Source organism: Chiloscyllium plagiosum, chromosome 25 (genome assembly GCF_004010195.1).
Source record: "Chiloscyllium plagiosum isolate BGI_BamShark_2017 chromosome 25, ASM401019v2, whole genome shotgun sequence".
Taxonomy (NCBI): domain Eukaryota; kingdom Metazoa; phylum Chordata; class Chondrichthyes; order Orectolobiformes; family Hemiscylliidae; genus Chiloscyllium; species Chiloscyllium plagiosum.
The window spans coordinates 51869373-51884485 of NC_057734.1; the positions used below are offsets into that span (position 1 = coordinate 51869373).

The 15113-nt window shown below is 43.2% G+C and overlaps 1 protein-coding gene across 5 annotated transcripts in view; it reads left to right on the forward strand.

Annotated features, from left to right (window-relative positions):
• specc1la (sperm antigen with calponin homology and coiled-coil domains 1-like a) overlaps positions 1 to 15113 on the forward strand; it is a 294908-nt gene that overhangs the window by 274554 nt on the left and 5241 nt on the right. For all 5 annotated transcript variants that reach the window (XM_043716192.1, XM_043716191.1, XM_043716194.1 and 2 more), the window contains one exon: positions 9773 to 9832. In XM_043716192.1, the coding sequence (XP_043572127.1) occupies positions 9773 to 9832 (60 nt within the window). The remainder of the gene's footprint in view (positions 1 to 9772; positions 9833 to 15113) is intronic.

Consider the following 15113-nt stretch of genomic DNA (forward strand, 5'->3'; position numbering starts at 1 on the left):
ATGCCCCTGCAGAGTTAGTTTAACACCCCCCCCAGAGCACTAGCAAACCTCCCGCCAAGGGTACTGGTGCCCCTCAGGTTCAGGTGTAGACCATTCTGTTTATAGAGGTCCCACCGTCCCCAGAAAGGACCCCAGTTATCCAAAAACCGGAATCCCTCCCTTCTGCACCATCCCTGTAGCCACGCATTTAACTGTTCTCTCTCCCTATTCCTTGACTCTCTATCACGTGGCACGGGTAACAAACCAGAGCCAACAACTCTGTTCGTTCTAACTCTGTGCTTCCAACCTAGCTCCCTGAAAGCCTGCCTAACATCCTCAGCGCTCCTCCTACCTATGTCATTGGTGCCAATGTGGACCACGACTTCGGGCTGCTCCCCCTCCCCCTCCAGGACCCGGAAAACACGATCAGAGACATCACGTACCCTTGCACCTGGGAGGCAACATACCAAACGTGAGTCTCCCTTGCCCCCACAGAACCGCCTATCTGTGCCCCAAACTATCTAGTCCCCAATAACTATTGCTCTGCTCTTCTCCACCCTTCCCTTCTGAGCAACGGGGACAGGCTCCGTGCCAGAGACCTGAGCCCCGTTACTTACCCCTGGTAAGTCGTCCCCCCCACAAGTATCCAAAACAGTATACTTGTTCTTGAGGGGAACTGCCGCAGGGGGTCCCTGCACTGGCTGCTTCCTCCCAGTCCCCCTCACTGTCACCTATCTGTCTGCAATCTTTGGAGATACTACTTCCCTAAAGCTCCGATCTATGACCCTCTCTGCCTCCTGAATGATCCTAAGTTCATCCAACTTCAGTTCCAGTTCCTTAACACTGTCTTGGAGGAGCTGGAGATGGGTGCACTTCCTGCAAGTGTAATCAGCAGGGACGTCCATGGCATCCCTCACCTCAAACATGTTGCAAGAGGAACATTGCACTGCCTTCACTGCCATCCCTCTAAAAGTAACCTTTTAAAAATAAACTAGATGTAAAGAATAGAACAAGCAAAATGCAGCACTTGCTTACTTACCACAACAGGTCTTATTATTAGGTTAGAGGAGGAGGGAGGGTGGGAGGCACTACCTCTGTAGTGCCTCAGGTTCCTCTCCTGCGCGCTTTTATACTCATTGCTTTCCTTCCCGGCTGCCCCTCTGGTCCTTGTCACTTCCCCCGCTGCTCCCGCTCCTTCTGTGAAAGGGAAAACACCGCTGTCCACTACCGGTAAGTAATTTTTTTTTTAAAACTGCCTTAACTTAGCTGCAATGTTCCGGCTTCGTCTTGCCTCCGCTGCTGCTCGCACTCAACACCTTACAGAAGTCCATATAGATCATGTCTACTGCTCTGCCCTCATTAATCCTCTTTGTTACTTCCTCAAAAAACACAATTAATTTCATGAGACATGACCTCTCACGCACAAAGCCATGCTGACTATCCCCAAATACACGGAAGGCGACACCATATCCTGGCTTCATGTCTGCGGCCACAGAATCTCCTATCTGTCTCCCTAACTATCGAGTCTCCCGTCACTGAGGTCCTGTTTACCTTTACTCTTTCCCACTGTGACCCAGAGCCAGTTGTAGTGCTGCCAATCCGGCTACTGCTGCTTTCCCCTGAACAGTCATCCCCCCTCAACTGTATCCAAAATGGTACTTCGAATGTTTTCAACTGGCCAGTGAGAGTCACTGTGGATTATTTGAAAAGTCGTGGACAGGAATGGCTGTTGATGTTATTGGAGTTTCCAAAAGGCATAAACTTGAATTTCGTGAAATTGAAGACAAACTACTTCTTAAGATAGGTATTGAGTCTAATGAGTCTGAGCACTTAATTCTGGGAATTTAAGTGAGAGAATTTGGTGCAGTGAGGAACAAGCTGCTATCTGGGCTTTGGTTAAAAAATGAGTTGTCCAAAAGGGCAAGCTGAAGTGCAGTCGTTAATTAGGTGAGCAGGTGTTGACTGTTGGGCTCTTAAAGTGCTCCCCCCATATTGGGACAGTAGTTTAAACCTTTACTGGGAATTTAGTTATTATGTTAAGTCTATAATTTAACAATTGATAATCATTGAGTGATACTTCTAACGTTGAAATGTAACTGGTTACACCAAACACAGTCATTATGACATGTCCAGGTGATGTGTTTCATCGTGTGATCGTTGGACACTGAAATTCACAGCAACCACATTTGTGGTTAAGAGCCTGCAACTTGAAGAACCTTGGCTCAGAGTTGATGAACTGGAGTCTAATCTTTGGAATTTGTGATGCATCAGACAGAGACACCGTTACCTGGACACTTGATCCAGAAAGCAGTCAGACTCCTTAAACTGAGTACTTTTGATGTGTGGTCAGGTACAGGAGGATGTAACTGTAAGAACGGCAAATATGGGGATCCAGAAATGAGCAGTGAAGGCACCTCACCCTTTGCAGTTGTTCAATAGGTTTGAATGGGCAGGAGCAGGAATTGCAGAAAGGCCAGGCAGACTGAATACAGCACTGTGGTGCAGGGAGCCATTCAAGGGAAGGAAGGATAAATTAATTAATAATAGTTACAAAGAGGGGTACAGCACAGTAACAGCCCCTCTGCCTAACAAGACTGCGTCTTTCAAAACTAAACCATTTATCCTGTACACTGTCTGCATTCCTCAAATCCCTGCCTCCTCTTGTATCTGTCAAGATGCCTTTTAAATGATGCTATTGTATCCATCTCTACCACTTTTTTTGGCATCACATTCAACCTCTGTGTAAAAAATCTGCCTGTCGCATCTCCTTTAACCTTACCCCCTTTTATCATGACCCTATGTCCCCTAGTAATTGACATTTCTATCCTGGGGAAAAGATTTCAGCTATCCGTTCTGTCCGTGTTTCTGATAATTTTATAAACTTATATCAGGTCACCCCTCGTCCTTCAGTGTTCAGATAGAAATAAAGCAAGTTTGTCTAATGTCCCCTCATTGTTAATGCCCTCCAAACTTGGCAACATTCTTATAAACCTGTTGTGTATCCTCTCCAAGGCCTCAACATCCTTACGTTGATATGGTGACCATATCTAGTATTCCAAATGTGGCCTAACTAAAGTTCTATACAGCTGCAGCATGACTTGCCAGTTTTTACACTACATGACCTGACTGATGAAGGTAAGTATGTCATATACCACATTGACCACCTTACCCATATGCATTGCCACCTACAGGTAACTATGAACCTGTACACCTAGATCCCTCTGCTTGTTGATGCTACTAAAGGTTCTGCCATTCACTCTATACCTCCATCCTGCATTGGATCTCCCAAAATATATCACCTCATTTGTCAGGTTAAACTCCATCTGCCACTTCTCTGCTCTAGTCTCCATGCTACCTATACCCTGCTGTATCCTCTAGCTATCCTCCTCATCTTTGTGTCATCTGAAATCTCACTAATCAGACCATCCAAATCATTTATAAAACAACAACAGGGCTCCCAGGACTGATTTCTATGAAACACCACTGGTCACAGATTTCTAGTCTGAAAAACACCCTTCCGCTGCTATTCTGTCTTCTATGACTAAGTCAGTTCTGTATCCATCTTATCAGCTCGCTGCAGATCCCATGTGACTTCACCCTGAATATCAGCCTGCCATGAGAGGCCTTGCTAAAGTCCATGTAAACATATCTACTCCCCTATCCTGGTCCCCAAGAATCTTCTCCAATAATGTCCTTACCATGATGTAAGGCTCACCATCTGTATTTTCCCAGATTATCCCTGTTGCCCTTCTTAAGCAAAGGAACTGGCTATTGTCCGTTTCTTCTGTGACTGAAGAGGATACAAAGATTTTGTACAAGACCAAAAGGCATAGGAGCAGAAATTAGGCCATTCGGCTTATTGAGTCTGCTCTGCCATTGAATCATAGCTGATAGGTTTTCAACCCCATTTTCCCGTTTTCTCCTGATAACCTTTGATCCCCATGGCAATCAAAACTTATCCAACTCTAAATATACTCAATGACCTGGCCTTCATAGCCTTCTGTGGCAATATATTCCACAAATGTACGACTCTCTGACTAAAGGAGTTTCTCCTTATCTCGGTTCTAAACGGTCTTCCTTTTACTCTAAGGCTGTGTCCTCATCTCTCCTGTCAATAGCATTTTCCAATATCTACTCTGTCCAGGCCATTCAATATTCTGAAAGTTTCAATCAGATCCCCCCCTTATCCTTCTAAATTTCATTGAGTCTAGTCCCAAGTCCTCAACGTTCCTCATATGTTAAGCCTTTGATTCCTGGGATCATTCTCGTGAGCCTCCTCTCGATCTACTCCAGGGCCAATACATCTTTCCTAAGGTATAGGGCCCAAAATTGCTCACAATACTCTAAATGTGGTTTGACCAAAGCCTTATAAAGCCTCAGAAGTACATCCCTGTGTTTATATTCTAGTCCTCTGGAGGTGAATGACTACATTATATTTGCCTTCCTAACTACTGACTCAACCTGCAAGTTTACCTTAAGAAAAACCTGGTCTAGGATTCCCAAGTCCCTTCGCACATCAGATTTCTGAATTTCCACTTATCTTTGTATCATCTGCAAACTTAGCCAGAATGCTCTCAGTTACTTTGTCAAGATCATTAATGTATAAAATGAAGAGTTGTGGTCCGAACCCCAACCCTTTGTGGAACATTACTAGTCACCCGCTTCCATCCTGAGAAGGACCCTTTTATCCCCATTCACCACCTTCTGCCAGACAGCCAATCTTCTGTCCATGCTAGTACCTTGCCTCTAACACTGTGGGCTCTTATCTTACACAGCAGCCTACTGTACAGCACCTTATCAAAGGCCTTCTTGAAGTCCAGATACATAACATCCATTGGTTTTCCTTAGTTCAACCTGGTTGTTGCCTCCTCAAAGAATTCTAACAGATTTGTCAGGCATGACCTCCCCTTGATGAAACCACACTGACTTTGCCCGATTTTACCATGCACTATCAGAAATCTCATCCGTCACAATGGACTCCAAAATCTTACCAACGACCAAGGTCAGGCCATTTGTCCTATAATTTCCAGTCTGTTGCCTTGCTCCCTTCTTAAACAGGGGGGGTTACATTAGTGATTTTCCAGTCCTCTGGGACCCTCCCTGACTCCAATGATACCTGAACAAGCACTACTAAAACCTCCACTATCTCTTCAGCTATCTCCTTCAGAACTCGAGAGTGTAACCTATCTGATCCAGGCAATTTATCCATTTTCAGACCTTTTAGTTTTTCTAGCACCTTCTCTTTGGTGATGGCCGCCATACTCCTCCTCTGCCCCTGACTCTCTTGCACTTTTGAGATATTACTCATGTCTTCCACCATGAAGACTAACGCGAAATACTTATTCAGTTCCTCAGCCATTTCTTTGTTCCCCATTAATACACCTCCAGCATCATTTTCCAGCTGCCCAATGTCCACTTTGACTTTCTTTTGCCCTTTTTTATAACTAAAGAAATGCTTGCTAAGTCTTTCCTAATATTATGAGCTCGCTTACCCTCCTATTTAATTATCTTCCTCCTTATTTCTTTCTTCGTTATCCTCTATTGGTTTTCCCAATGTTCTGGCTTCCCACTGCCCTTCACCACATTATATGCTTTCTCTATGTTGCCCCTGACTTCTCTGGTCAGCCATGGTTATCTCATCCTCCCTTTACTATGCTTCTTTTTCTTTAGGATGAATCTTTGCTGTGTGCCTCGAATTACTCCCAGAAACTCCTGCTATTGTTGTTCCACTGTCTTTCCTGCTGGGTTCCTCTCTTAGTCAGCTCCTCACTCATGCCTCTGTAGTTGCTTTTATTCAGCTGTAGTACTGGTACATCTCCCTCTCAAGCTGCAGAGTAAATTCAATCATATTATGATCACTGCCTCCTCAGGGTTCCTTCACCTTAAGCTCCCTTATCAAGTTGCCTCACTGCACAACATAAATCCAGAATTGCCTGTTCCCTAGTGGGCTCCACCACAAGCTGCTCCAAAAAATCATCTTGTCAACATTTCACAAGTTGGTTTTCTAACGATCCATTACCAGACCGGTTTCCCCAGTCCACCGGCATATCGAAATCCTCCACGATCGCTGTAACCTTGCATTTTTTACATGCCTTTTCTATTTCTTGGTGCATCTTGTGCATGAAATCCTGACTACTGTTCTAGACCTGTAGATAACTCCCATTATGGTTTTCTTACCTTGGCGGTTCCTCAAATCTACTCTCAGATTTTAAATCATCTGACCCTACTTCCTTTGTTGCTATTGATTTAATTCTATTTTTTACTAACAAGGAGCCAGCAATTTCCTCATCTGCCTCCATTAGTATTCTGAGATCCCATCAGGTCCTGCGGACTTATCTACCTTAGTGCTTTTCAAAACAGCCAAATTTTTTTTTATATTCATGTACCCAATATTTTCCTCCTGGCCAAAGCTGAGATAAGCAGAAGTTCCTTCAGGAAGGGAATCATGGGTTATGGTGAAAGGCAGGAAAGTGGAGTTGAGGATTATCGGATCAGCCACAATCTCATTGAATGGCAGGACAAACTTGATGGGCTGAATCCAGTAAGAGCCAGTAGACTCTTGAGCTTTCCCCACCATTCAACAAGATCAGGGCTGGTCTGCCCCATGACCTCAACTGCTCCTCATAATGCTCATTATTTCAAAGGAGAAAGTGAGGTCTGCAGATGCTGGAGATCAAAGTTGAAACTTTATTGCTGGAACAGCACAGCAGGTCAGGCAGCATCCAGGGAACAGGAGATTCGACGTTTCGGGCACAGGCCCTTCTTCAGGAAGAAGGGCCTGTGCCCGAAACGTCGAATCTCCTGTTCCCTGGATGCTGCCTGACCTGCTGTGCTGTTCCAGCAATAAAGTTTCAACTCATTATTTCAAAGATCTACCTCCTCTTTAAATACTTTGTGATCAAGTCTCCACAACTTTGAAATAGAGAATTCCAGACATTCACTACCTTTCGACGGAAGAAATTCCTTCACATCTTAAGTTATACATGAGTGTCCCCTTATTCTGTAGCTATGTTCCCTCGATCGAAATTCCCCTCACGAATAGAAACATAGTCTCAACAGCTACATTGTCAAGTCCCTCAGAATCTTGCATGCTTCAGTAAGATCACCATATTAGTCTTCCTCTGAGATATGAGCCAAAGGCAGGTATATTGAGTTAGGCTACAGATTGGCCATGAGCTCATTGAATGGTGGAACAAGCTCAAGAAACCAGATGACCTACTCCTTTTCCTGTGTTCTAACCTCTTAATAAATAAAGCCTGAACTGTTTCTTCTTCATGGAACTGTCTCCAGTGTCACTGCATCCTTTTTTTAAATATAGGAACAAAACAGTACACTGGATTTACAGGTGCAGCCTCATCAGCACCATACCCAATTGTGATGAGAACTCCCTATTTTTAAACGCCAATCACCAAGCAATAAACGGCAAATTTCCATTTGCCACCTAATTAGTTGCTGCATTGGCATGCTCACATTTTGTATTTCATTCACAAGAACACCCAGAAAGCATCACTTTAAGTCTGGAGTCACATGTAGGCCAGACCAGGTAGAGAAAGCATATTCTCTGCCTTAAAGATAGTTATTGAATCAGATGAATTTTTAAGACAATCAACAATGGTTATGGTTGCCATTAGTCTAGCTTTTAATTTGTTTTTAATTTTATTAGTTCAACATTTTTATTGAATTCAGATTCTATCAGTTGTCATTTTTACCAGGATGTTGCTTTTCTCATTGGAGCAAAGAAGGATGTGAGGTGACACGATAGAGGTGTACAAGATGATGAGAGGCATAGATAGAGTAGATAGCCAGAGACTTTTTTCCCAGGGCAGAAATAGCTATCACGAAGGGGCGTAATTTTAAGGTGATTGGAGGAAGGTTTAGGCGGGATGTCAGAGGTCACTACACAGAGTGTGGTGGGTGCGTGGAATGCACTGCCAACAGTGGTAGTAGAGTCAGATACGTTAGGGATATTTAAGTGGTAGCACATGGATGATAGTAAGATGAAGGGTATGTAGGTTAGTTTGATCTTAGAGTAGGATAAAAGGTTGGCACAACATCAAGAGCCGATGGGCCTGTACTGTGCTGTACTATCCTATATCATGATGGAATTCAAACCAGTGTGCTCAGAATATTGGTCTGGGTTATTTATCCAGTCACATTGCCGCTATATACTGCCTCTCCGTAATGCATCACCCCAGTACCATGGCCACCTGTCTTGTGCAGTATCCTGTGTGGTGCTTTTATGACTTCCCTTTCACAAAATCATGTTGACTCTGATTGTGTTGATTTTTTTCTAAATGTCTTGCTCTTTCTTCCTTATTCACGAGCTCTAGCATTTTCCTAATGACAGATGTTAGGCTAACTGGCTTATAATTTCCTGCTTTCTGTTGCACTCTCTGATTGAACAGAGGTATCACATAACCCTGTGAGTTAAATGGCAAAGAAAGATTATAATTTTCAAGACAGTGAGAGGAATAGATAAGGTAGCTGGAAAGAAGCGAGTTTTCCTGTTGGGGAGTTTCAAACCAGGAGACAGAGTAAACCAATAAGAAACATATCTTTCAGGAGTAAAATTAGGAAAGTCTCCTGAACACACATGATGAAAAAGATTTGCAAGTTGGAGCGAACATGAATAGAAGATTGGCTAGTTGACAGAAACAGGGACTATGCACTATAAATGATTCTTTTTCATCTGGACAGGATGCCACAAATATGGGCCCAGGGGGTCTATGCTGCATCCTCAACATTTTAAAATTTACATCAATGACATAGTACGTTGTGAAAAGAACATGACATGATGTAGACTGATAGGTTAAGTGAATGGGAAAAATCTGGCAGGTGCAGTGTGTAATGTGTGAAAATGTTAAGTTGTTTGCTTTGGCAGTGTGAAAACCGAGCGTTTGCCCATCGAGACTGCACCAATCCTGTGAAGAGCATTTCACCCAGACCCATCCCAGCCTATCCCAGTAACCCTGCATTTCTTATGGCTAATTCACCTAGCCTGCACATCCTTAGTCACTATGGGTAATTTAATTTAGCCAGTCCACCTAACCAGGACTTTATTTGACTGTGGGAGGAAACCGGAGAACCTGGAGGAAACCCACACAGACACAGGGAGCACATGCAAACTGTATATGGACAGTCACCCGAGGGTGAAGTTGAGCCTGGGTTCCTGGCACTGTGAGGCAGCAGTGTTTGATCCATCGTGGATAGGTCAGCAGAGCGGACCCATTCTCTCCTTTTCACATTTATTATTTACATCCATCTTACATCTCAAGCCCTCGCACCCTGTTCCACTCACTCCATCTGCAACATAAAAGCCACCTTTTTCTAACTCCTTTCAGTTTTGAAGAACAGTTTGACTCGAAATGTTAACTTTTTCTGCATGAAAGCTACCAGACCCTACTGAGTTTCTCCAACACTTTCTGTTTTTATCTGAGTAACTAGTGTCTGTATTGGAAATGAGCTGTATTGTAAAGCTACTGATCCACAAAAGTGGCATTTCACCTCTTGGAAAGCTGAAAACCTTCCTTATGTTGGTTGTGTTTGCTCAGACCTGTCTCCAAATCTTAGAACCAGGGATAAGAGTATAATGAACAAAATCGACAGTGCATTTCCAGAAAGGTCCCGGATTATAAGCCTGTGTGCTGTGACAAGCTTCTGTCACTTACACCACAGAATTAATAAATACCTTAACATTTAAACACCTATTTGAAGAGTTATGATCGGTTGATGTTAATGTTCTTTAGATGTTTTTAACAACAGGATTCTAACCTCTTCTGTCTTCATTTTGCAGCGAAGAAATTTTTCACTTGCCTTCCAGGCGGCTGAAAGCGTTGGCATCAAGTCGACACTGGTAAACCATTAAATAAAACATTCAAATTAAACAGTCAACTCAGCTCCTTCTAACTCTCAGAATGCAAGTCATTTCCTTTCTGCTATCTTTAAGCTTAGTATTATTCTCTTGTTAATGTGAAGTTATTATTCCCAGAAACCAGAAAGAAGTTTAAAAATAAAATTATGTTTTCTATATTTATATAGTTTTTTTCCCCTTGTACAGATTTTTATCTCTGGTCTAAACTTCCAGTTCCCAGTGTTCAGCATTCCTTTTGCAGACTATTGAGAGTTTGCTGCAATGCTGGGTGTTATTTAAGTGTTTATTCTAGTAAACATCATTGTTTCTTTTTATCAGCATGGAAATGAACTACTGGGAACTGTTTAAGATTACAAAATTAGACTTTCTTGTTAGTGTCCAGCCAGTGACCCTTTTGATCACGTCGATGTGAGGTCATTGAGGTTGTACCCTGGGCTTATTGTTCAGAGTTTTTGATCTCAGTAAGAAAGGTCTTACAATCTTCATGAACTCATCCAGTAAGCTTTCATATCTCGAAATTGTGTTTGAATCCAGCCCAGTTTGACTCCAGGATATTATGCCACCCACCACCCGCTGCAACTCAGGCCCAACTATGATATGGCCAGATGAATCCTAGTTAATTGTCTGCAGGGTCAGATATGATCTAAACACACTTAGCATGCATTTCTATAATGCCATGGTGTCTCAGGGTGCTTCACAGCTTGAAAAGAATAGTCTTGCTGTTGCTGTCATAATGTAAGGAATGCTGAAACCTATTTGCACGTAGCAAATCCCACAGACAGTAATATCATAAAGATCAGATGTGCTTTAATGATGTTGCATGAGGGCTAAGTTTAACTACTTAGTCAAGGCCCTTAGTCTACAGATTGTGCTGGGGGTTGCTTATGTTCATCTGAGAGGTCAGTTAAACACCCACCTTCCACAGTATTACACTGAAGTGTTCATCTGGCTAATGCACTGAACAGTCTCAGGTGCGACTGGAATCCACAACTTTTAGGCGTGAAGGTGAGATTTCCACCAACTGAAAATATGTGACTACATGCTTCAATTATACAGGGCACTGGTGCTAACACGTCTGGAGTACTATGTCCTGTATTGGCCACTTTATTTCAGGAAGGCTGTAAATGCATTAGAAACAGTTCAAAGAAGGTTTACTATACTAATACCTGGAATGAGTAGGTTGTCATGTGAGGAAAGGTTTGAAGATAAAAATCAAATGAAACAGAGATGAGCTGAGGTTTTTTTCGAAGAAAATTGTGAATCCTTGGAATTCTCCCTGCAAAGCTAGTAGAAGCAGATTCTTTGAATATTTTTAAGAAAGAAGTGGATAGATTTGTATTAAGAAAGGAGGTGAAAGGTGATCAGGAATATTGGTTTGAGATTACAATTCGATCTTATTCAATGGCAGAACAGGTTGGAGTGGCTGAATGGTCTACTCCATGTTCAGATGCTGTCCGCTCCACTGCAATAAGTAAATTTTTAAGAAAATTTACAGCCCAGGAACAGGCCCTTTAGCCATCCAAGCCTGAGCCAATCCAAATCCACTCACTAAACCTATCGCCCAATTCCTAACCATCCACATCCCTCTGCTCCCCACCTACTCCTGCATCTGTCCAGACGCACCTTAAACGAATCTACCATGCCTGCCTCTATCACTTCTACTGGCAACGTGTTCCAGGCACCCACCAGCCTCTGTGTAAAATACTTGCTACGTGTATCCCCCTTAAACTTTTCACCTCTCACCTTGAACACGTGACCTCTTGTTATTGAATCCCTCACCTTAGGGAAAAGCGTATCTCTATCTACGCTGTCATGATTTTGTTGACCTCAATCAGGTCCCCCTTTAATCTCATTTTTTCTAATGAAAACAATCCTAACCTACACAACCTCTCTTTATAGCTAGCAACTTCCACACCAGGCAACATCCTCATAAACCTTCTCTGCACCCTCTCCAAAGCTTCTACATCCTTTTGGTAATGTGGCGACCAGAAATGTGCACCATATTCTAAATGCAGCCGAACCAAAGTCTTGTACAATTTTAACATGACCTGCCAGCTCTTATACTCAATACCCCGTCCGATGAAGGCAAGCATAACATATGCCTTGTTGACCATTCTATCCACCTGTGCAGCAACCTTCAGTGTACAATGGACCTGAACTCCCAGATCTCTCTGCTCATCAACTTTTCCCAAGGCTCTTCCATTCATTGTATCATTAGCTCTAGAATTAGACTTCCCAAAATGCATCACCTTACATTTGTCCGGATTGAACTCCATCTGCCATTTCTCCGCCCAACTCTCCAGTCTATCTATATTCTCCTGTATTCTTTGACAGTCCCCTATATTTCTGCTACTTCACCAATCTTCATGTCATCCGCAAACTTACTGATGGTTGCGAATCCTAACAGATCGAATGGATTGGTTGGAGAGACAGTTAGAGGTGATGAGCAAGTATGTGATGGATGGCAGTTATAGGAATGGGGGGGAAGTCTCAGATACAGTCACATAGATGGGTTAACTCCAGGAAAGGTAAGAAAGGTAGGCAGGTAGTGCAGGAGTCTTCTGGATTTCCCCAATTCAAACAAGTGTGCTGTTTTGGAAAATGTAGGGGGTGATGGATTCTCAGGGGAACGTAGCATGAACAGCCAAGTTTCTGGTATTGAGACTGGCTCTAATGCAGCAAGGGGTACGTCAGGTTCCAAGAGATCAATTGTGTTGGGGGACTCTCTAGTCCGAGGTACAGACAGACGTTTCTATGGCCAGCAGCAAAAAATCAGAATGTGTTGCTTTCCTGGTGCCAAGATCAGGAATGTCTCAGAGGGTGCAGAATGTTCTCACGGGGGAGGGGGGCCAGCAAGAGGTCATTGTCCACATTGGAACCAACGCATAGGAAGGGAAAAGGTTGAGATTCTGAAGGGAGATTACAGAGAGTTAGGCAGGAATTTAAAAAGGGGGTCCTTGAGAGTAGTAATATCTGGATTACTCCCAGTGCTACGAGCTAGTGAGGGCAGGAATAGGAGAATAGAACAGATGAATGCATGGCTGAGGAGCTGGTGTATGGGAGAAGGATTCACATTTTTGGATCATTGGAATCCCTTTTGGGGTAGAAGTGACCTGTACAAAAAGGACGGATTGCACCTAAATTGGAAGGGGACTAATATACTGGCAGGGAAATTTGCTAGAGCTCCTCGGGCGGATTTAAACTAGTAATGTGGGGTGTGGGATCCAGGGAGATAGTGAGGAAAGAGATCAATCTGAGATGGGTACAGTTGAGACTAGAAACGATTCAAACAGTCAGGGCAGGCAGGGACAAGGTGGGACTAATAAATTAAACTGCATTTAATTCAAAGCAAGGGGCCTAACAGGGAAGGCAGATGAACTCGGCATGATTAGGACCGTCAGACTGAGATATCATTAGAAATTACAGAAACAAGGCTCAGGGATGGGCAGGACTGGCAGCTTAATGTTCCAGGGTACAACTGCTACAGGAAGGATAGAAAGGGAAGCAAGAGAGGATGGGGAGTGGCATTTTTGATAAGGGATAGCATTACAGCTGTGCTGAGGGAGGATATTCCCGGAAATACATCCAGGGAAGTTATTTGGGTGGAACAGAGAAATAAGAAAGAGATGATAACCTTATTGGGATTGTATTATAGACCCCCTAATAGTCAGAGGGAAATTGAGACACAAACTTGTAAGGAGATCTCAGCTATCTGTAGGAATAATAGGGTGGTTATGGTAGGGGATTCTAACTTTCCAAACATAGACTGGGACTGTCATAGTGTTAAGGAATTTAAGTGTGTACAAGAAACTTTTCTGATTCAGTATTTGGATGTATCTACTAGAGAAGGTGCAAAACTTGACCTACTCTTGGGAAATAAGGCAGGGCAGGTGACTGAGGTGTCAGTGGGGGAGCACTTTGGGGCCAGCGACCATAATTCTATTAGTTTTAAAATAGTGATGGAAAAGAATAGACCAGATCTAAAAGTTGAAGTTCTAAATTGGAGAAAGGCTAATTTTGACGGTATTAGGCAAGAACTTTCAAAAGCTGATAGGGGGCAGATGTTCGCAGGTAAAGGGATGACTGGAAAATGGGAAGCCTTCAGAAATGAGATAATGAGGATCCAGAGAAAGTGTATTCCTGCTCAGGTGAAAGGAAAGGCTGGTAGGTATAGGGAATACCGGATGACTAAAAAAATTGAGTGTTTGGTTAAGAAAAAGAAGGAAGCATATATCAGGTAGGATTTGGAGATGCCAGTGTTGGACTGGGCTGTACAAAGTTAAAAATCACACAACACCAGGTTATAGTCCAACAGGTTTAATTGGAAGCACACTAGCTTTCGGAGCGACGCTCCTTCAACCACCTGATGAAGGAGCAGCGCTCTGAAAGCTAGTGCTTTCAATTAAACCTGTTGGACTATAACCTGGTGTTGTGTGATTTTTTAACTTTATATCAGGTGTAGACCGGAAAAATCGAGTGAATCCTTAGAAGAGTATAAAGGCAGTAGGAGTATCAGTATTTACTGTGGAAAAGGATATGGAAGATATAGAATGTAGGGAAATAGATGGTGACATCTTGAAAAATGTCCATATTACAGAGGAGGAACTGCTGGATGTCTTGAAATGCATAAAGGTGGATAAATCCCCAGGACCTGATCAGGTGTACCCAAGCACTCTGTGGGAAGCTAAAGAAGTGATTGCTGAACCTCTTGCTGAGATATTTGTATAATCGATAGTCACAGGTGAGATGCCAGAAGACTAGAGGTTGGCTAATGTGGTGCCACTGTTTAAGAAAGGTGGTAAGGACAAGCCAGGGAACTATAGACCGGTGAGCCTGATGTCTGTGGTGGGCAGGTTGTTGGAGGGAATCCTGAGGGACAGGATGTACATGTATTTGGAAAGGCAAGGACTGATTAGGGTAGTCAGCATGGTTTTGTGCGTGGGAAATCAAGTCTCACAAACTTGGTTGAGTTTTTTGAAGAAGAAACAAAGAGGATTGATGAGGGCAGAGCAGTAATTGTGATCTATATGGACTTCAGTAAGGTACAGGGAGAACTAGCCAGTTGGATACAGAAATGGCTCAAAGGTAGAAGACAGAGGGTGGTGGTGGAGGGTTGTTTTTCAGACTGGAGGCCTGTGACCAGTGGAGTGCCACAAGGATCGCTGCTGGGTCCTCTACTTTTTGTCATTTACATAAATGATTTGGATGTGAGCGTAAGAGGTACAGTTAGTAAGTTTGCAGATGACACCAAAATTGGAGGTGT